Here is a 23,552-nt window from a genome sequence, read left to right as displayed (position 1 = left end):
GGCACGGCGGAGCGTGTGGACGACGAGTACCAGATCCCTTCATCCCACCTGTGTCTGTCCCAGCCCCCCCTCTGCATCTCTGTCAGGATCCCCAACAGGTATATATGTTGTTATATGTATATCTATGTTATATGTTCATATACATGAACGCTGTGTTTCCCTACTATACCTTGAGTGTGCACACAGACAAGGATTACAGGCCTAGGAGGAGACCCAGCCTGGACCAGGATATAGGGTGGAGTAGACTCCGAAACTTTCAGAAACTCAAGAAATTCAGAAGCTGTGAGTCTAGTTTTCAGGGGCTCAGAGCCCCTCAGACAGATGAGCAGAAAGAGAATAGGAGATTAGAGGCTGAACAACGGGATGCATTAAACAGCAGGAGAGGATCAGCGTGAAGCCTGTGAGGCCTGAGACCTGAGGACATCTAACATCCATCTGAAGAACAAAGCCGGCACCCCTTAACACTGGGTCCACTCTGTCCTGGGCCGGCCCACCAAAGGGATGTCAGGGGGGGGTAGAGGGGGAGGGTAGCAGCCCAGAGCCTGAGATGCTCAGAGCACCGTGATCCTGTTACGGTCTCAATGGGGTTAGGGGGTTTATTACAGATGTATCTAGTGATTTTTTTTTATTGTAAAAGCTCCATCGTAAGGGGATAAGTCACCCCATCCACCAGCAGTGTGACGCACCTACCCAACCCCACCAACTCTCCTCTCCTCTGTCTCCCTCCTCTCCTCTCCTCTGTCTCCCTCTCCTCTCCTCTGTCTCCCTCCTCTCCTCTCCTCTGTCTCCCTCCTCTCCTCTCCTCTGTCTCCCTCTCCTCTGTCTCCCTCCTCTCCTCTGTCTCCCTCCTCTCCTCTCCTCTGTCTCCCTCTCCTCTCCTCTGTCTCCCTCTCCTCTCCTCTGTCTCCCTCCTCTCCTCTCCTCTGTCTCCCTCTCCTCTCCTCTGTCTCCCTCCTCTCCTCTCCTCTGTCTCCCTCTCCTCTCCTCTGTCTCCCTCTCCTCCTCTCCTCTGTCTCCCTCTCCTCCTCTCCCCTGTCTCCCTCTCTCCTCCTCTCCTCTGTCTCCCTCCTCTCCTCTCCTCTGTCTCCCTCCTCTCCTCTCCTCTGTCTCCCTCCTCTCCTCTCCTCTGTCTCCCTCCTCTCCTCTCCTCTCCTCTGTCTCCCTCCTCTCCTCTCCTCTGTCTCCTCTCCTCTCCTCTCCTCTCCTCTGTCTCCCTCTCCTCTCCTCTCCTCTGTCTCCCTCCTCTCCTCTCCTCTGTCTCCCTCTCCTCTCCTCTCCTCTGTCTCCCTCCTCTCCTCTCCTCTGTCTCCCTCCTCTCCTCTCCTCTGTCTCCCTCCTCTCCTCTCCTCTGTCTCCCTCTACAGGAGTCTGGAGAATGGCTCCCCAGAGCCGTCTGCTGAGGAGAAGAAGCACAAGCCTGTTGAGCACGGTAAGACTGCGGCTGTAAGGCTGACTGCTACTGATTCCATCAGAAAAAGAATGTCAGTTGAATGTCAGTAAATGTCAGAATGTCAGTAAACTGCATTTGGTTGTATTGTACTTGTAGTCTGCGATGACAATAAAGTTGAATCTAACCTAATCTAAAAAGAATGTCAGTTACGGTCTCACTCACACAAAAATAGGAATAGGTCAGAAATAGCCATAGGTCATGGTAGAGATAGGTTTAACTACTTAGCTCGGTGTTCCTGGAATTCTCTCCAGAACAATCCAGCAGTTTAAAACTTTAAAATCTAGTCACATTGGTGGAGTTGGTCGAAGTAAATATCATGGATGAGTGGTGCAGTTGTCATGACGACAGCTGTTTTTAGTTATGGTGTTTGTATTTCTATATGCAACTGTTGTACTGTGTGTGGGTGGGTGTGTGTGTGTGTGTGTCCATAGTTCATGGTTGTGTCTGTGCATGTAAGTTGTTTTGTCTGGAACGTTGTTCCCCCTGCTGCTGTCAAAACAGGTTTCTCTTGAAAAATGTATTTTATCTCACTGAGACTCATCACCCAACCTCTCCCTGTATCTCCCAGGTGGACATTTTGAATCGGGAGCGTTACTCTCGGTGTCAGCCCGCTTCGCCCTCTCCCCTTTCCACAACAGGACGCCCTCGGACTACGACATCCTGCTGCCCCCTCAAGGTAGACCCCCCCCCCCACCCCGCTGACTGTCTGGTTGTCAAGCCCCTATGTGTCTGTCTGTCAAACCCCTATGTGTTCATACCCATAACCCCACTGACTGTCTGTTTGTCCAGCGTCTGTGTGTCTGTTTGTCCAGCGTCTGTGTGTACTCTATACTATATGTTTATACTCTGGTGTTTCGTGGTAGAGGATGTTTGGACAGTGGAAGATAGTTTAGGTACCATGAATGTTTCCACTCTATATATTTCCACTCTATACTGTATATATGTGTATATTCTCTTAGATAAATATAGCCTAAGCGAAAAGAACAACAACAGGAACATTCCCAGTCGTTGAACAGGTGGTGCTGCTATGCGTCACTGACTAGAGCAGAGGAAGAGAGAGCGGTAGGCAGCTCAGACAATTAACTCACACCGCCGCGCACGGTTATATATCCAAACGAATGAAACACAGCTCTGTTGTGGCGAAACCCAAGCCTGGCATGGTCCGAATTAGTTGTCACGTCTGCCTTTGGTAAAGTACATTAAGTGTTATATTTATTTCAGAATATACCAGCAATCAAACTCATACTGCCTATGAAACTATTCTTTACCTCACCCATGAACTGCATGGAATGGACGCTATTGTAACATGAAACATAATGTGATCTTAAGTCAATGGAGAGTGTGGATAGTGGATATAGTGATCATCACTTTCATTCCACATGTTCATATCGTTAATTTAAGAATTCTGTTCATTTGTTGGTTCCGTTGACCTACAAAGCAATGATGCAATGCCATAAATGCAATACATGTATATGCATAGTGATATGATTTAAACAAACATTCAACTGATAACAGAAGGTTAGTAGTAACAGAGCACAATAGTAGTGGCATCTTAGAAAGCAAAACAGTTGTACTAATGATGTCAGTGGAGGGGTTTCAGAGTTACATGGTGTGTTTGTCGCCCCCCGGTGGCCTGGAGTTCAGCTGTGCTCAGTCATCCTCCTGTCGTCTCCCTTGTGTCTGTGCAGCAGCAGCAGAGGACCCCTTCAACAACCGGCCCCCCTCGCAGCCTCCCCCCCCTCCCCCCCTCCGACACAGCTTCCCAGACCTCGCCTCCTCCCCGTCCAGCTCACGAGCCTCCTCCTCCCAGCCCGCCTCCGGACACGGACACGACCACTTCCTGTTAACCCCTGGTAAGCTGGCTGTTCTGTTCCCGCCACACAACACACAAGCGACACAGACAGACAGGAAAGCAGTTTTACACAATAGCAATGTCGTCTGTGTCGTGCGAGATCAGCTGATCAAGTCAAAGTCCCACCTCTGTATGTGGACTGGTGAATGATGCTGGGTACAACAACCATTATTTTTGTAAATGTTAGTGTATTTTGGGGTATTTTTCCTCACTTCAGGTTCATTACAAAATGAGTCTTTTTACCCTCAACATTGCTCAACATTGCTATTACAACGATGCGTTCAGCTGTGGCGCACAACCATGTATGGTAAGATAAAACCGTTGATATGTAACCGTTATAGTCCTAGGGCTCAATTTAAATCGGCGCAAAAAATAGAAGCCAAGTCCAAACCCAGGTGTACTGGAAATGTGTGTCGACAGTAACAGGTACGACTACCGCTGCCCTGGAGTCCTGGAGCTCTGTCTGGCCTGGGTGGAGGAGCGGTAATAGTGGCGTGATCGTGGCTATGAGCAGGTCAAGTGCTGTATATTTATTTCAACGGTGCCATCAGGAGGTGCACTGAGAATTCTGGCCTTGAAAATAACCCAGATGTTTAAGACGGACCCCCTGCCGACCCCCCTGTTATATCCCAAAGTCATGAAATAATTGAGGTCCACACCACTCAATGCTTTGCTTGTGTCTTTAGTGACAGGTGCCATTCATTCTCACAACACACATACACACACACACACCGCAAAGTATATAGCCCAAATCCTGTCAAAGGCACAACGTCAACACGCGAAGTCGCAAACACCAAAACAGACAGTGTCCTACATAACACCCGTCACCAGCGCCTTCATTCGCACTAAACCAGATATTTTTTTGTGTACAATTAAACTAGAGCCAGATGTAGGATAGGATGAGGAGGAAGCACGGCCTGGATTAGGGCAAGTGGTCTAAGTAGAGGAGGATGAACGTAACAACAAGGAGGATGGAGAGGACTGAGGGAGCGGAAGTAGCGAAGAGATCCTCGAGACTCCTCCGGCAGACATACTTCACTACTACTGAAACATGTTGTCATTTCTAAACTTTCTAAAAACATTGAAATAAAGCTGAGAATCATAGTAAATGGACTGACTTACAGTATATAGAGCCTTATTCCAAAGCGCTACAATGGCCTCTCCTTCACCCATTCACACACCAAAGGCGGCAAGCTACCATGCAAGGCGCCATAGTAACTGTATGATTTACAATCCAAACTGTTGGTGTGTAGCACTAAAACAAGACAACACGCTTCCTCTCTCCCGTGTGCATGGAGAGCAGTGTATCCGTGTACTATGCCGTCCTGATGTTCTCTAACACAGGACGTGTCGTTGTGTTCCAGACACGGTGTTTGACATGCTCAGTGGAGCTGCTCCCCTGCCCCCTGTACGGAGACAGACGGGGGACAACATGAAGGCCCTGTCCAGGATGTCCCAGGAGTACGACCAGCTACCCCCCACCCAAGGTACGCTACACCACCAGCTACCCCCCACCCAAGGTACGCTACACCACCAGCTACCCCCCACCCAAGGTACGCTACACCACCAGCTACCCCCCACCCAAGGTACGCTACACCACCAGCTACCCCCCACCCAAGGTACGCTACACCACCAGCTACCCCCCACCCAAGGTACACTACACCACCAGCTACCCCCCACCCAAGGTACGCTACACCACCAGCTACCCCCCACCCAAGGTACGCTACGCCACCAGCTATCCCCCACCCAAGGTACGCTACACCATCAGCTACCCCCCACCCAAGGTACGCTACACCACCAGCTACCCCCCACCCAAGGTACGCTACACCACCAGCTACCCCCCACCCAAGGTACGCTACGCCACCAGCTACCCCCCACCCAAGGTACGCTACGCCACCAGCTATCCCCCACCCAAGGTACGCTACACCATCAGCTACCCCCCACCCAAGGTACGCTACACCACCAGCTACCCCCCACCCAAGGTACGCTACACCATCAGCTACCCCCCACCCAAGGTACGCTACGCCACCAGCTACCCCCCACCCAAGGTACGCTACGCCACCAGCTACCCCCCACCCAAGGTACACTACACCATCAGCTACCCCCCACCCAAGGTACACTACACCACCAGCTACCCCCCACCCAAGGTACACTACACCACCAGCTACCCCCCACCCAAGGTACACTACACCACCAGCTACCCCCCACCCAAGGTACGCTACACCACCAGCTACCCCCCACCCAAGGTACACTACACCACCAGCTACCCCCCACCCAAGGTACACTACACCACCAGCTACCCCCCACCCAAGGTACGCTACACCACCAGCTACCCCCCACCCAAGGTACACTACACCACCAGCTACCCCCCACCCAAGGTACGCTACACCACCAGCTACCCCCCACCCAAGGTACACTACACCACCAGCTACCCCCCACCCAAGGTACACTACACCACCAGCTACCCCCCACCCAAGGTACGCTACACCACCAGCTACCCCCCACCCAAGGTACACTACACCACCAGCCACCCCCCACCCAAGGTACACTACACCACCAGCTACCCCCCACCCAAGGTACGCTACAACACCCTAACCAGTGGTCCTCTGTGGCTCAGTTGGTAGAGCATGGCGCTAACAAGGCTTAGGCTTTGGGGTGGATTCCCGCTGGGACCATATATACTGAAATGTCTCTACTCATTGCAATGTAAGTCACCTTGGATAAAAGTGTCAGCTAAATGGCATATATTATTATTATACATTTTCAGCTTCTGATTCAGATTCAGATTCAGATAACGTTTATTGCCATTATGCTTGACACATGTAGGAATTTGCTTTGGCATTTACAGAAGGTGCATTTATGCTTTTTTCACATATACATGAACAAAACAAGTACACATACAAATGCAAAGACAGGCAAAAACAGGACAGACAGTGCATGGATAGTGCTGTATATAAAGTGCAATGCAGAGTTATTCAAGGTCCAGTGCATGTTCAGTCCTGGGCAGACTTGGAGGCGGGGGGGAGGGGTTCATTTCACTTTACACTAAAATGTAAGATTGAGATTAGATTAAGATTAAATGTGAACATTTTCAGAATGCCACAGCTGAACGCGTACTTTTCTGCACTAAAACAAAGGGATGTAAAGGTTATTATGCTCTGATTTTACTTGTCCGGCCCACTTGAGATCGAATTGGGCTGTATGTGGCCCCTGAGCTAAAATGAGTTTGACACCCCTGATTTAAATCATAAAATTAATTATTTAGTAGTAATCAGTGATAATGGTGTTACGGCTGACAGTGTCCCCATGGAAACTAAAGGGACCAAACCAAAGTGCGGCACAAAAGCCGTATACATAAAGCCACAACATAGAACAATGGTCACTGAAATGGTGTAGAAAGGGTAATGTCTTAATGTTTCATCCCTACACAAAGAAACACTGACTCAACTAAACCTCCACTAATAAGAATAAGCAAAAATAGGCATCACGTCTCTTCACTACACTGCCTCCCAGGCATGAGCTTCCCACGGCTGTCAGAACTGCAGAGTCACTACCCATCTTCCGTCGGAGACTGAAGACCTCCATCTTTTCTTAACTGCTCCTCCTGAGACATTACTACCCCCCAGCACTGTGTCTCCTGAGACACCTGCTTCCCCCTATACTATGCCTCCTAAAAAAAAAAAAGACTTTTTCACGACGACTGCCAAGTGTCTTCGGGCCTGAGCTAGATTACGTCTCCTCCTAGAACTGGTGGATTGTTGATTTACTTGCTTAGTCAAATGTATTGATTGTAAGTCGCTTTGGAATAAGGCTAAATGCCCAAAATGTAAATGTAAATGCATCTCCCACTACCTCAATAATCGACGGCAGGGCGGATCAGGACACAACAGAAGCAAATCAATACTCACCTCCCTGCCAAGCAAAGAACCAGATAAACGGACATGGGAGAAAACAAACCAAAACACCCACCCCCCCCAACAAACACTATGTGCAATATGACAACCCTAGTCGTCTATCTGTACAGTATAGTATAGTGGATAGTGTACATAGCCTTTATTTATGTAAACCAGCTCCTTCCCTTCTTGTGTTTTTTTCTTTTTTTCTTTCCTAACACCAGGGGAGCCACCCCTCCTAAATTTCGTTGTTTGGTACCTGTACTGTAGCAATGACAATAAAGACTATTCATTCATTCATTCATTCATTCATTCAAACGATGGATTAAACTCATTAGCTCTTGTTTGCTGCTTTCCACTCAGCTGCTGTCATCCATTGATGACTCTCTCTTCCCTCTCTTCTTCTTGCAGTGAGTGATTGTTTGCAGGCACCCGCCAGGCCGCCTAAGCCACTACCTCGAAAGACCCCTCCTGACATCCACCAGAGGAAGCACCACGGCCTGGAGTCAGCCAGCGACAGCGTGGACGCCAAGATCGCCAAACTGATGGGGGAAGGCTACTCCTTCGAGGACGTGAAGAGGGCGCTCATGATCGCGCAGAACAAAGTAGACGTGGCCCGGAACATTCTCAGAGAGTTCGCCTTAGTGGCCCCTAGACTCAACTTGTAGCTCTATGGTGGGGGGGGCCGGGGGGGACCAAGGGGGCGAACAGGAGATATCGTGTGCCTCTGCGGCCTCTGGTCCAGAACAGAAAGGGCTTCTTCTACCTGGTTCTCCTTCTCTCTAGTCTCTAGTCGTGACATAAAAGGTTCGGAGGTCAAAGTTCAGTGTTTCCCTCCCACGGAGTGCGGACCGCTCTGATGCGTACACCCGCCCCCCCCCCCCCTCGTTTGTTTAGAAGTCTGACGATCCGAATCAGGGTCACGGAACCTGAGAGAGAGAAACCTGCGAACCCTCTGTCTGCGAAAGATGTTTAAATAACCTGTGAAAAAAGAAAAAATTGCTTGTTGTTTACAGTGAAACAGCCTTTTCTGGTGAGCTTTGCCGGTGCTGGCCTCTGGTGTTCAATGCTCGTGTTGCCAACGTGTGCAGGACTGCCCCTGACACACCCCACTGCTGCTGCCATCTCCAATCAACTACTTAACCCCTGACCCCCCCCAGCCAACCCCCAATCCCCCTCCCCACCCGGCCTTGCATAATCAAGGTGTGGGAATCAATCTGCAACAGACTGGCCTTGACTCATGTTCTTTAATGTTTATTGTTATAGTTAGTATCTGTTATCCTTACACCATCTCTCACAGACAGACAGTCAGACAGACAGACAGACAGACAGTCAGTCAGTCAGACAGTCAGACAGTCAGACAGTCAGACAGACAGTCAGACAGTCAGACAGTCAGACAGTCAGACAGTCAGACAGTCAGACAGACACAGACAGACACAGACAGACAGTCAGACAGTCAGAGACAGACACAGACAGACAGTCAGACAGTCAGACAGTCAGAGACAGACAGTCAGACAGTCAGACAGACAGACAGACAGACAGACACAGTGTGCTTTTTTATTTTATTTTATTTTGTAACCGTTCCGCATAAAAGTCTCTGAACATTCGGTGGTGTGGTTTCATTTCAAACCAATTGGGAGGAGTCAAAGGTCCTATTTCTCTCTACTTACTGCTAGTCCTCCTCCTCCTTGTCCGCTCTCTCTCTCTCTTTCTCTTCCTTTTATCTCTGTTACTTTGAGAGGTATAATAGTACCTGCTCTCTCTCTCTCTCTCTCTCTCTCTCTCTCTCTCTCTCTCTCTCTCTCTCTCTCTGTGCAGTCCATTTAGATAGATTGCGGGTTCTCTCCTCCGGCTCTCACGTCTTCTCGGTCTTAATGAGCTGGTGTGTGTGGAGAGCAGAGAGGCAGGGAGATGGAGATGGAAGCTTCTGAGTGGAGTGTTATTGAATCTCAGGATGGAAGCACAGGCTCTTTACCCCATTATGCTCTCTTCTTCAGAGTCCACTTGTGCTCTTCTCCACCACCTTTCAGCAGGAACCTTGTGAATGTACAATAGGAAGGGGAGGGGGGAGGCCAGTCGTATGGCACTTCCTCTGTCTCTGAAGGCGCAGGCTACACCAGACCACAGCCTTGTTCTTTTTTTTTTTTTTTTTCGATGATAGAAAACAAACCCACTGAATGTATGTGTTCTGGTTCCTGGGGGTTCGGTTCTCCCTAAACGTTTGAGGTTAAGGCCCTTACTGTCATTACCCCTTACACGTATCTTCTTCTAAGAATTAGAATAGAAAACCAATTAAGTTGATTTTGTACCATGTGCCAAATGGAAGGAGACATACTGATAATACCGCAAAGCCATGTTCTTTAATTAACTAGACAGGTCTACAGTACTGATGTGTACATTTGGAGGGGGGGAGGGGTTCTAGTTAGGCATTTGTGACACATTCGAATGCTTTGGTCCTCATGTCGGGATCTGATATAATGATCTGACTTTTCTTTCGAAAAACGTGAATAAATTTCCGCGTTGTTGAAAATCAATGACACGTCGCTAGTCAACTAACACAGCTTGTTTTGTGAGCCTGCTAACAATGTAAAGTAGTGTTATAGTTAACTAGTTAGCAGATTACTCACCCAATCCATTGCGTTGTTGAACATTTTGATTTGGTTGCCGACATGCGGACCAAATGATCAGACTGTGTCACATTTAACCCTGTGGAGGACTGCTCGTTATCAAACCTTAGGGGGACAACCACTAATACAGTTAGCTCCATATCTAAACCCTCCAGTTGTCTGGTTAGTCTATGCTTATACACATACTCGCCAACCTGAGACGAGGCTCATTTGATGCATTCGAGTCCCTTCGAGTGTCACTGAACTGTCATTGAGATGAATGCACTGTGCAATTACGCTGCTCTCAATCCAACCCTGACGATAACAAAACAAACATATTTTCTTAAAGCCACAAGCAGAGCACATGTATGCGCAATAACCACAACGTGTTTTGTGTCGATCAGGGGGACTGGCTGCCATCTGAGGCGGAATAGGGTGAAGTTGCCCCTTTTATGCCCCTATATTGGGCAAGAATTGTTACCCCCCCCCCCCCCCCCCTAATGATTTAAAGGTAGAATCAGAAATATGACATCGCACACAACAGGGGGGCAGTTTCCAGCTTACAGAGATCAACAATAACAGAATCTAAATCTTCCTACTCAAGCTAATTGCGGTAAAAGACAATTAGGGTTCTTTGGCAGATTGTAACATTTGTGGTAAGTCGGTATGCGGGAGTGTGTGTTATGACATCCCACCGTAGTCTGTCTGTAAGGTTAGGATATGGGGAGGGGAGGCTGATACTAAGGGGCAACGTCTTCCCCAGAGCACATGAAGCTGGCAACAGGTGGCCTTTCCCCTATATCCCCCTTGTCTACCAAGTACAACCTGGCTGTATACCGTTCATCACAGTAACTGCATCCTTTCCCTGTTCTCTGTTCAGTTTTTCTTTTGTTTTTTTTAATGAACTCTTAACTTGAAGCTTCATTTTGCACTGGTCTGTTTCTTTGTCATCTTAAACTTTGAAACTTGAAAGTCTCAATACTGAAAACAGTTGTTCCATCTGCCCTGTTAAAGGGTTAGGGTTGGGGTAGGGGTGGGGGGGTAGGGGGGGTCGTTCATTACAGTAGGTTGCAAGGGGAGGTTTTTTCTCGTTCTTTTTCTCCTTCTTACTGTACGTCTTGAATTTTTGTTTGATGAACATGCCTTGTGGAACGTGTAAAAAGCATAGTGATGTGTGCAATTAATTTATACTTTATTAAAGCCTTCTCTTGATATTATTTGTGTTCAGTAATTAAAAGTACCCAGTGATTTGTTCTTGTTTTTTAAGATGTTTTATAAAAGCCAGTATTAACATGAGTCTGCGTTGTGTTGTTTTGTCATGAACAATGTTTACCGTAACACTTGGTATGGTAAGAGTGTTGATGTGTAATATAGCATACCTGAAACATTTTCATTCGTCGTAAATATTTATCAGGAAAAATCAATCAAGTGAAATGTGAAGAGGACACATCCACAGTAAGGGGTCGTGGTGTATATGTTACGGTACATGTGGGAAGACGGTACATGTGGGAAAACTAGGGTTAGGGTTAGGTGCTAGGGTGCTAGGGTTAAGGTTAGGGTTAGGGTTAGGGGTAGGGTGCTAGGGTTAGGGATCGGATTGGGGTTAGGGTTAGACATTCCAGCATGTACCAAGTCGACGTAGCACCTAACCCTAACCCTAGTTTTCCCACATGTACCGTAACATATAGATCTGTAACATTTTAATTGTTCAATTCATTGTCATATGTCCGATATTGTTATTCTAGGGCGACAGCGCTTAATCTACCACCCGTTGCTTTTCAGTGGTATTACAACCTACTTTACAAGCTATCAAAACCAAACTATAAAACTTTTGGCTTTTATATTAACTGGCTACTTTAAGACAGTGGTTGTCAGACCTCTCCTCGGGGACCCACAGCCGCTCCACATATTTGATCTGTTCCACCACCAGCACACTGATTCAACTTGTCAAGTACAAAGCAATTATGATTTGTACTTGATTAGAGGAGTCAGGTGTGCTGGAGGTGGAACAGATCAAATATGTGGAGTGGCTGTGGGTCCCAGAGGAGAGGTTTGAGAACCACTGCTTTAAGAGGTCCAATCCATTCTAGTTTTAGTCATCATTGCTAAACTTAATACATACTGCACACTCAACCTTTTAAACTCTGCTAGTCATACAACCATCTTACTAAGAAATTTGCTGAAATGAAACTTAATCAATCAAAACAATAATTTATTGTTTTGTCGAATAGTGTGGACAGAGTCCCACTTCCTGTTGTAAGACAATGTGTTCAATCTGGTAACACATGGACATGAGCAAACAAGGGGCATGTGGTATACTTTGGGTGCTGAAAAGGAGACTTTTCTTCAAAATGTACACTTTATTCTCAACAAAAGTACAAAAACAAAAGTCTGTATTTACAATACACTACTTGTATGGCCTTTTCATCTTACCCTCTTTGGTTTCACTGCTGACCTGATGACTGGATATGAACAAATGTATGAAAACAACATTTGCCAATCATACTTAAACTGTCATCTCCATCGCTTCAGCTACACTCTCCTTCAGACCCTCAAAGAAACACAAAAGAACACTGTACTGTCTAAACCCATCTCCATGGCCTCCAGCCTACAGTACATTTTCAACAGTTTAAATGATGCACGTTGGGAGGTTCACATCTAAATGTATTATGCCTACCTAGTAAGCACAGTGAAATGCAGCTAACTACGGTTCACACAGGGGCCGCATTCGTAAATTCGCCGGAGCGCACACTGGGTTCGACGTCACAATGGAACCAAGTCATTTGATTGGACCAGAAGCAGTCACGTGGACGCTGGGGTGCTCTCAGAACGAATTTACGAACGCGACCAGTATAAATAGATCAAAACACAAGCTGGACAATTCACATCCGACATACTGTATTTACAGTGAACCTCCACCAACAAAAGACAACAAAACCATAAATACTATGCTAACAATAGTGCTAAGCTACAGTATGGCACACGGGAGAGGGAGAGAACGGACACAATACAAAAAATGATGACAAAATAAATGACTAAATAGCTTAAGCATGAACTCAGCAAACAGAAAGATGTACAATCAAAAACATTAATGTCATGTTTCAAGGCTATATTTGATTTTCACAGAAGTGAAGATACGGGAGGGAAAACTGTCAGCGCATTCATCAGCATTCACATAAAATGCAGAATATCTCACCCTCCTGATAACCGATGGCTGTATCATAAGAAAGTGAGACTACAGTAAGGCAAAGGGAAGGCTTTGGCTAATCATAAAGGATAAAAAAATGAGTTTTTTCTGCAGAACGGTGGCCAAATGTTTATTCTTCTACCAATTAAGGAAATACTTTTTTTTTTCTTTTTTTTTACATTGGGATGTGGGGTGTGTACCGTGTCAATTTCTTTACTTGACCCAATGCCTTGTGAAGGTAAGGAAGGTGCCCTTTACTCTATAATAACAAAGTTAAAGAGCCAAGTCCTTATCACTAGAACAGCCATGGGTGGGGTCATTTGACCCGGAGAGTATTTTTTTTATTTTTATATCTTTGCACTTGATCAAATTTCAGGACCCTCCTTTCATGACTTTTCCTAGATATGCGCATTCTACCACCCAGTATCCTTACATTTGCAACATCACATCAGGATAAGCTAGTATAAAGCTATTTTGCAGTTTTTCTGTGTAGGAGCAGGCTAATTTACAAGACGTGCCAACTAGTGGTTGTTGTGTGTAAGTAGCAGCTTTCCATGGTAAAGACTATGGTCATTTGACCCCTTGAGGCGGCTCTTATAGTAGCTAAAAAAGGCACGGCTGTTCTAGTGTTATGCTCCGCAACAAATAACTCTCAATCCCCCATTTAGTTAAACTCGTGAGGCACGCAATCCTATAGGCAGCCAGACACCAAACGCAAAAATATTAAGTGCACAACTTTTACATTTGCCACTACCATTCACACCTTTATGAGCGGAATTACTAAGAAAATACTGGGGTGGGGTGGGGGGCGTAACAAAATGGTACAGCTTTAAAAAAATAATAATAATACATGTAGTATGCAAAGACTTGAGAAATGTAACTTCGAAGAACGGAGGGTCAACAGCAGTGAAGTTTTGGATTCTCTGAGATCCACCAGAGCCGCTCTTGACCGGCGATCCAGTGTTGGGCAGCTCCCTGATCCATGTTCCTCTATTCCAGGCACGCAGCAGAGAGAGACCTCTGACTCGTGTCACACAGGATTAAAAAGTGTACAGTGAATTTACATTATTTTTACTAAATGAAAAGAAAAGAAAAAAAGAAAACGAAACCCACCACAACATCGCTGCGCGCAAAAAGAGAGCATTCACCAGGAACACAAAAACAACATTGAGAAGCGGTCTTCAGAAGCAGTCTTCAGCGCAGACTAAAAAATCAATACACAACACAAATGTTTTTCCTTTTTTCTGAGACAGCGGGGTGGGTGGGACTGTTCATCTGGATTAGCAAATACACTCGTCGAACACTTTATTAGGAACACGATACTACTAATACTGGGGTAGGGCCTCCCTTTGCTCTCAAAACAGCCTCAATTCTTCATGGCATTGATTCCACAAGATGTTGGAATTAACAATCCTTTGAGATTCTAGTCCATGATGACATGATTGCATCGCGCAATTCCTGCAACATTTTTTCAGGTGCACTTTCAAGCTGTGAATCTCCCGTTTTACCACATCCCAAAGATGTTCTGTTGGATTCAGATCCGGTGACTGGGAAGGCCACTGAAGAACACTGAACTCATTCTCATGTTCATGAAAACAGTTTGAGACGACTTCTGCTTTGTGACATGGTGCATTATCATGCTGGAAGTAGCCAGTAGAAGATGGGTACATTGTGGCCATGAAGGGATGCACATGGTCAGCAGCAATACTCAAATAGGCTGTGGCATTCAAGAGATGATTGATTGGTATTAAAGGGCCCAAGGTGTGCCAAGAAAACATTCCCCACACCATGACACCACCTGAATGAATGAGAAGGTGTACTGGTGTTCCTAATAAAGTGTTCGGTCAGTGTATTCTGCCATAATGTGCTGCTCAATTGAAGCCTGATGGAGGATGTCGGTGGCCAATCAGATGTCTTCCTTTTGGTGTTGTACGGCTAGTCCAATTATGTCAAGGCCTCTCTCATCTGCCTCTTCCCTGAAAGCAGAAAGAAATGCATTCTGTTTAACAGATATCTGGAACCTTCTGAGATGGGAATGACTCAGCATCAGTCATGTCTGAGTCTCCATCACAACTGCATAACATGTTTCAGTAACATAACAACTTTTCTTATCAAAGCTAACTAACATGCTATGGCTAATATGCCAGGCTAGGTGGCTAGTCTTATCCACATAAGGCACACCCTAAACTGATTCTACTAATCAACTAATCTAGACATCAACCAATATTTTTTTGTATATTTATTCATTTTCAGAGGGTTATACATCTAAAAACAGAGAGATCAAGAGAACAATATACACCCTCTTCAACCAAGATCTTTGATTAGTTGTGTGTTACTGCTTGGAACAGAAACTGCTCCCACACAGGCCCTAGCAGATGAGATGGTCCATCTGTGGCGTTGTCAGCGACGGTGCCAGTACCTTCTTGGTTCCCCAGGTCCAGCCCCGCTGCCTCTACACTTTGTTGTTCTCCTCCAGCTTCTTGCTCTCTTCAGATGTGCCAGCTTCTTTCTCTCCTGTTTTCCAGCTGCCTTGTCTGGAAAGAGACGGGAGACATGAACACACTAACAATTAGTAGTGGTGGTGGTGGCGCTACCTAGAGCACGTTAGTCTGTTCATTAGAACGTGCACATCCAATCATGTCGCCCAAGGCTTTAGTGGTGCCCAACCATGAGACATTGAGACTATTAAACATGTCGATAATGGAAAAGAAGCCTCAATTTCTCTTTCTTCCTTTTCTTTTCCCTCTTTTCCTCTCTTTTTCCTCTCTTTTCTTCTTCCCCCTTCTTCCCCCTCTTCCACTTTCTTCCCCACCCTTAACAGACTATTGTTCAGTGGATACTAGTGATCAGAAGGTTGTGAGTTCAAATCCCGCCTGAAACACCACCACTAGTGTGCCATTGAGTAAGGCACTTAGTAAGCCATCAGTTACTCCAGGGGGAATGTCCTTGTAACCTTGTAATTGTAATTGCTAAATGGCAAATTCTAATTCTAGAATTGAGTGAAGTTACAGGACCTTTTTGCCTGGCGCAGGAATACACCACTACCTCTTTTGATAGTTAATTCACCCAGCTAAAGCTGCTGCTAACACTATGCAGCCACGACGTTGTGATAGTAGAGACGTAACGAGGTGTCGTACCTTGACTTCTTCATGTAGAGCCAGTACACCAGCCCGACCACAGCGGCAGCTATAATGAGGCCCACCACGATGCCCACGATCAGCTTGGCCTGGTCGCTGTCATCCTGAGACTCTGCAACAACACAACATCTCACACACTGGACCACCGCATAACACACAGCTCAGACTACTGTTATCAGTGGATGAACGACACCAAATAGGTTTGTCTCTGTGTACCGTATGAGATGTATGGCTGTAATGGCATATTGATGCTTTCTGCTTGTCAATGACATATGGGGGTGTGGATATAGGAAGGTTTTTGATGAGTTTGTCATGTTGAGCTGTTCAACACCAGACTGCAGTACAGTCCTGTACGTGTGAGAGCTTTCAGTAGTCTGCAGGGCTGGTGGGGGTCAACTCCATTTCAGAAGATGTCAGATGTTCTCTTCATCAAAAATTACAGGTAACTTTATTTTCAATTTCACCCCAAACCTAGTCTGTTTGGTCAGCCTTTTTCAACTCACAAGAAATACTACTTCTGATTAGAAAGCAAAAAACATAAATAAACCAAAATAAATTAAATGAAAATGTAAAATAAAATAAAATCGTACCTTTTTCTGGCGTTTCTTCCTTAAATACTGAAATCAGACATAAAATCAAATTAACTTACAATACTGTATTTCATATCCGTGAGTTGAAAAGTACACAATGGAAAGAGGTGAAAATAGCTGTCACCAACCCAACAAAGCAAGCAATTTCAAAAATATTTTTTTTAAGAAAGTGAAGCACTTTGGCTTTGTATACTGTGAGACACACTGTGTATCATACACACACCATGCAGAGTTATCCTGAGAGGCAGGAGGAGAAGAGGAGGTAAAGTCCAGTAGCCAGACACAAGACAAACCCAACCAAACCAAACCAAACCAAGAGAGAGAGAAAGAGAGTGAGTGGAAGGATGCGGTGGTATGAATGCCCATGTGTCTAGTGGATGAAATGCATCTTTCAGGTCAAGCAAGAAACCCTCAACCGTCATAACAATTCAGACATTGTTACTGCAACTTCTTCAGATAGAGTTATACAGTATATATACGCGTAAGATAATATGACTATCCTGAAGCATAGCGAAACAGGGAATAGCGTAGTAGGTAGTGTAGTAGATGTAACTGATTCTTGTGTAGATATGGAGTTTAGGCAAAGCACAGAGTTGACTTGAGTCAATTGGCTTTTCAAGGCCTTTTTATTCTAATAATCTGTTACAACAAGGTACAGTATATAAGGATATATAGAAAATGAGATCTCCCGAAACATACGCACATCTTCCACCTTATATAGTCCCATTGGATTACATAAATCCACTGGGAAAAAACATTCGCCCCATCTCACGACCTTGACATCTACAACGCATCAACAGGAAACCCTCCCCAATGGACCTATCGCTAAGCCACGCCCCCTTTGAAAACTCGGACAAACAAACAACGCTCGATCAAATTCTTCACTGACAGTGACTGACTGACCGACCGTGACTGAATGACATTTAATGGCTTACAATGACGGGAGTTCAAATTTCTGATTTATGATGTTTTTTTTAAGGATGACAAGAATATTTAGTCTAGAAGCTTTCCACCATCTGATATTAGCCAGTTGTTTGTCTGAGTTTTCTGCCTGTAGTGACTTTTGCTGTGATATGATTGGACAATTTCTATTTTGGGGCGTGGCTTAGCAATAGGTAAATTCTGTGAACATCAATTGGTTTGATTGCACTGAAATAGAGAGACTTAAATTCCGAGTAGGTATATTTGATATAAAACGACAACAGTCGGCTACAGTAGGACAGCTGTTAGCCGCTAGGGCTAGTTAGCACGGCTCGCCCAGAGCTCACTCACGGGTGTACACGTCGATGGTCTTGTCGTCCTCGCCCAGCCTGTTGGACACGCTGCAGGACACGGTCAGGTTGGCGGTGGGAACCACGGTGATCTTGTGAGTGGCCTTGCCGTTGCTGTAGGAGCTCTTCTCCTAGGGGGGTAATGGCAAATGGTAAATGGACTGACTTACAACGGCCTCTCATTCACACACACATTCACACACCAATGGCGGCAAGCTACCATGCAAGGCGCCGGCCGGCCCGCTCACTGGAAGCAATTTGGGGGTTCAGTGTCTTGCCCAAGGACACTTCGACATGTGGCCAGCCGGGGCTCGAACCACCGATCTGCCGACCATACGATCATTAGGGACAGCAGACGAAAACTAGCCTGCTAGGCTAATTCTGGCTCATTTACAGTTACAGTCTGTTAATCAATGTGCTTTGTCCCTATTTTAAATAAATCATACATCATAAATTATTAGACGGCGGCTCTACCTCCTGCGCCACAGCCGCCCCTGAGGGGGACAACACCATGACAGTTGAGTTGTCTAGGGAACGCACACCCGCAATATGAATAAACTGGCCCCTGTTCCGATTGCTTACAAAACGCTTCCTTTCATGGTGGTTGATGTTATTACGGATCTATGAGTGACTGGATGTGTCTACTGTCTTTCACCCATCAAACTTAACTTCCAATTATCTGGAAGGATGCATCTGTAACTGAATCGTGTTTTGAACAGCACCACAGGAGTGTTCCAAAACGGACCTGTACATCAACAGTATTGCATTAACGATGACAGTTAAGACAGTTAGCCTACACTTAGCTGTGTTTGAATGAGTAGCGTATTTTGGCTCGACGCAGCTTGTCGAACACGAACACGAACACGAACACACACACACACACACACACACACACACACACACACCTCGCGCATTGAAAGCAATTCAACTTCTTACAAAAGAAGATCGACATTTTACTCAGCCTCTATGATCACTGTCAAACCAATACCTCTTAAGATTTGAAACAAGGTAATACAAACACAAACACTTTTGACAATCAGTGAGATTTGACTGCATGTCTGGATTATTGAACAGCCTATTTCAGAACATCAATATCACCCAGTCAAGAGAAAGCCACACTATGAGAATAATAGAGTAAAAGAAAACATATTTTAGTGAAGCATCTTGGGGAAAGAATCCACACCCCATGGCATGGTGCTTTAACCAATGCATGGTGCTTGGTGCATGGTGCTTTAACCAAGGTCATACTATCACCACTAGAGGGCGGAAGAGACTTTCTGACTGTCTAGAAACAAACCATCGCCCCCCTATGTGTCGAGCTGCAAGAATTAGACATGTGTACGATTTCTCCTTTTTAGATTAGATTAGATTCAACCTTTGTCATTGCACAGAATACAACAAAATGTATTTTTTGCTCTAGGCACAGGGTCAGCCATAGTCAGCGCTCCTGGAGCAATTAGGGGTTAAGTGCCTTGCTCAAGGCCACAGCAGAAGTGGTAGGCACCTTAGATATGATGCCAGCCCAACCCTCCAGTCACCAGCTCACATGCAGCTCCCTCCTGAGGCGGGGATCAAACCAGCAAATTGCTAGCCTGCCTCTAACCACTAGGCTACCTGCTGCCCAACCTCTAGGCGTAGGATTGGTAGGATTGTCGGAGACGTCTTTAAGCATCTTGCTGTGTGCTCTTGGGATGAACTTGCTAGGACGGCCTGACCTGACTATGTGGGCAGCTGTTTTTTCTCCACTTTCTGGACAGTGCAATGGCTGAGTTCTAACTGTTTGAAGATCTTTTTTAAATCCCTGACTCGTACACATCTACAACCTCCTTTCTGAAAGCCTCAGAGAGCTCTTTTGATCTCTCTATGGTGATACCACTCACTTCAACAATCAAGAGCAAACCAAACTAAAATGTCTAAATAAGGTTTAAATAAGACAGGCTCCTCCAAAATCCTCTCTAACAATGTTCTAATCATTTGCCCCTGATGTTGTGCACTTGGATCTAATTTTAGGCATTTGAATTAGTAATAAAAAAACTCACAAGAAAATGTTATTTCTATTAATTACACTTTACAAATATACTGTTTTCAGTTGTATGTATTTAGTTATATTACCCCCATCTCCCAACATTATTCTAATGAAGATCATGGGCCCTATTATGCACTTCTTAACTTGCCGTCTTAAGTGTTAATTAAGATGCACCGCCAGGTTAAGACCTACAGCCACCCTTATTATGCGCTTCATACGCGCTACTGCTATTATGCAGGTGTCGATAGGCGCCCACACATAAGACGTAAAACTCCCGTGCATATATTGCTCATTGTGGGAGTGTTCATATGTTAATGAAGTGCACTAGGCGCCCCTGCTATTATGCGATCTGACTTTGCTCCTAGCGCTAAGAAGTGGTTTGAAAAGTTCTTAAGTTTAGACTTCATGCACGTTTTGAAACACGAGCGCGCCTCCGCGGTTTGCGCATACATGTGGGTACACATGAACACGCACGTGGCTCCACGGCAAGACGTCAATTACGGTCACAGTATAAATGCTTTATTTCAGAAGCGAGAGGCAGAGAAGCGCGCTGACCTCCTTCTTAGGACTTCCATAATAGCATAGCGCTAATGACTCAACGCAGCCGGTTCTTAAAGGGAATGGCACCTGGCACGCTGATTGGGTTGATTGAGAAGACGCCCAAAACACACCCATGACTAATTTCTTTGCTTAGCGCCGGGTTTTAGGTGCCCACTACAGCACGCATAATAGCAAAGTGGCCTTGACCACGCCTCCACGTCTTAAGTTTAGATCTACCGCCTCGTCTTATTGATGAAGTGCATAATAGGGCCCCATGTGTCCATATGTTTAAATATATTTTAAAAAGAAGGCTTTTCATAGGGTGTCGTATCTGTTTCACAAGTCAAGTGTGGTCGGTCACATCATTTGCAGGCATAAGAGCGCCGTCAATGTCAAGTATTGATTCTTGGATTTGCGCTCGTCTCTGGAGTCTGCTATTGGTGTCTGTCTACATCAGGACAAAAGAGATGTCATTGAAAGCCATTATTAGGCTAGAAAATCTGAAAGAGCTAGCAGAAATATGGAACATGAATACAAATAAATGGTGAGAACAGGTAAACGGTAAATGGACTGCACTTATATAGAGCCTTTTATCCAAAGCGCTTTACGACGGCCTCTCATTCACCCGTTCACACACACATTCACGGCGCCGGCCGGCCCGCTCACTGGAAGCAATTTGGGGGTTCAGTGTCTTGCCCAAGGACACTTCGACATGTGGCCAGCCGGGGCTCGAACCGCCGATCTGCCAACCTTGCGATCGTTAGACGGCGGCTCTGCCTCCTGCACCACAGCCGCCCCAACAGGAATCTCATACGGGTGGCTGGTAAGACAAGGAAGACTTCTACACTGGGTGAATGAAGAATGATCACCATTAGGGCTTACAACTAACCATTCTGTTGTTATCAAATGTGGACAATTTGAGAAAAAAAGGTTTTACAGCATACCACCTCATCTGTGAAACATGGTGGAGGTGGTTTGGATATGTATAGCCGTCACTAGAACTGACTAACTTAATTGATTGATTAATTGCCTTAATTGTTTATGTAGCTCCTGACAGCAGCAACAGAATCTGTCAGAACAGAAAGTACAAAAACATCTTACAGTAAGACAACGATCTAAAACGTATCGTCATAGCAACTAGGGAGTTTTTCAGGGCGAGTTGAACTTTCTAGACTGTGTCAATCTTCAGATTTCAATTCAATTGAACATACTTTTAAATTAATAATATACTCCCACTTTTAAATTAATAGTGGGAGTATAAAAAGTATTGTGAAAACCACCATGTAGACAAATACCATCAAATAAAAGCACATAAGTACACTTTAACCTCACAGTAATTGTCTGATTTCAAATTAAAACTTTTTCAGTGAGATGAGAAAAAGCTTCACTGTCCCAATACTTACACAGGGCCCTGTATGTGTAGGCTACGTGTGTGTGTGTGTGTGTGTGTGTGTGTGTGTGTGTGTGTGTGTGTGTGTGTGTGTGTGTGTGTGTGTGTTTTGAGGGGGTGTGCAAAAAGACATTTCTGATTTATCTGTGAAATGGACAATAAAATATTCATCTTCTTCGTCTTCTATTACAACTGTGGGGAGCATTTCAGAAAAGCTGAGAAGATTAAAAGGTACACACACACACACACTCCCACACTCCCACACTCTCACACACACCCACACACACCCACCCCCACACCCACACCCACACCCACTCTCTCTTACGTCGGTGCCGTTGATGCTCCAGTGCACGGTGGGGGGGGGCGCCCCCTCGGCCTCGCACGTCAGGACCTTGTGTCTGCCGTCCTCGCTGCGCTGCTTAGTCAGCTTCCTGATCACCGCCGGGCCTGGGGGACACAACACACACGTTAGACACACACACACACGTTAGACACACACACACGTTAGACACGCACACACACACACGTTAGACACACACACACGTTAGACACACACACAGGTAGACACGGTCAGACACACAGGGTTAGACAGCACACACACGTTAGACACACACACACACACACACACACACACAGTCAGACAACACACACGTTAGACACACACACACACACACACACATTAGACACACACACGGTCAGACAGCAAACACATGGTCAGACAGAACACACACGTTAGACACACTGTTAGACAGCACACACATGGTTAGACAAAACATGGTTGGCTATGTGCTCAGACTTCACTGAACGAGCGTACATGTCAGTGAATAGAGAAGTGGAATGCTTTACAATATGTGACACGTTCTAATGCTTTGGTCATATCGGGATATGATGTAATGATCAGACTTTTCTTTAGAAAGATGTGAATACATTTCTGCATTGTTGAATATATAAGTGTTTTGTTGTGTGATCGTGCATTGTGTTTGTGGCCATGAACTGTGGAAACTGAATTGCCCCCGGGGATAAAGTATTCTGTGTCTGTATCTGTATCAGGGCTCTCAAGTCTCATGCATGACTTGAGAGCCCTGCTGTATCAATGACACATCGCTAGTCAACTAACACAGCTTGTTTTGTGAGCCTGCTAACAAGGTAAAGTAGTGTTCTAGTTAACTAGGTAGCAGTGGGGGATTACTACTCACCCAACCCATTGCGTTGTAGCAGTATTTTGGCTCGACTAACACATTTGTGTTGCGATTCTCAACAACGTTGTGTTCCAAAACAACATTTTGATCGGTTTGCCGATATGCGGACTACGTGTCACATCTGCTTATACAATCGGTAGCTCCATAGAACTGACAGAGTCGTGTGTGTGTGTGTGTGTGTGTGTGTGTGTGTGTGTGTTTGTGTTGTGTTGTGTTTAAACTGGGACACACCTTCTACGACCAGGTGGAAGGACCGGCTGCGTGTGATCCCGGCCGCCGTCACCACACACACGTACAGCCCCTCGTCTCCGTACCTCAGCTTGTCAAACCTGGGCGCCTTGTCCAGCTTCCCGTTGTCCTAGTGGAGAAACAATATATTGTAAGGGTGTTTGTATGTAGTGTAAAACTAAG

At 45.7% G+C, this 23,552-nt stretch overlaps 2 protein-coding genes across 2 annotated transcripts in view; one reads left to right on the top strand and one right to left on the bottom strand.

Moving 5' to 3' along the window:
• The window catches only part of cblb (Cbl proto-oncogene B, E3 ubiquitin protein ligase), a gene marked incomplete at both ends in the record, with an annotated part of 69,059 nt that extends 61,196 nt beyond the window's left edge, over window positions 1–7,863 (top strand). The window contains 6 exons of the mRNA XM_080530087.1: window positions 1–98; window positions 1,365–1,429; window positions 2,019–2,126; window positions 3,139–3,303; window positions 4,667–4,789; window positions 7,607–7,863. The exon at window positions 1–98 is cut by the window's left edge and continues 55 nt beyond it. Of these exons, the coding sequence (XP_080386213.1) occupies window positions 1–98; window positions 1,365–1,429; window positions 2,019–2,126; window positions 3,139–3,303; window positions 4,667–4,789; window positions 7,607–7,863 (816 nt within the window). The remainder of the gene's footprint in view (window positions 99–1,364; window positions 1,430–2,018; window positions 2,127–3,138; window positions 3,304–4,666; window positions 4,790–7,606) is intronic.
• A 6,966-nt stretch (window positions 7,864–14,829) lies between these two features.
• alcama (activated leukocyte cell adhesion molecule a) overlaps window positions 14,830–23,552 on the bottom strand; it is a gene marked incomplete at its 5' end in the record, with an annotated part of 77,482 nt that continues 68,759 nt past the window's right edge. Inside the window, 6 exons of the mRNA XM_080528108.1 lie at window positions 14,830–14,964; window positions 15,408–15,522; window positions 16,126–16,237; window positions 17,988–18,117; window positions 22,268–22,389; window positions 23,373–23,499. Coding sequence (XP_080384234.1) covers window positions 15,441–15,522; window positions 16,126–16,237; window positions 17,988–18,117; window positions 22,268–22,389; window positions 23,373–23,499 — 573 coding nt within the window. The 3' untranslated portion in view covers window positions 14,830–14,964; window positions 15,408–15,440. The remainder of the gene's footprint in view (window positions 14,965–15,407; window positions 15,523–16,125; window positions 16,238–17,987; window positions 18,118–22,267; window positions 22,390–23,372; window positions 23,500–23,552) is intronic.

This window comes from Nansenia antarctica, assembly GCF_963989245.1.
Source record: "Nansenia antarctica genome assembly, chromosome: 4".
NCBI lineage: Eukaryota > Metazoa > Chordata > Actinopteri > Argentiniformes > Microstomatidae > Nansenia > Nansenia antarctica.
The sequence above is the reverse complement of the archived record's forward strand: the minus strand, read 5'-3'. Positions and strand labels throughout refer to the sequence as shown.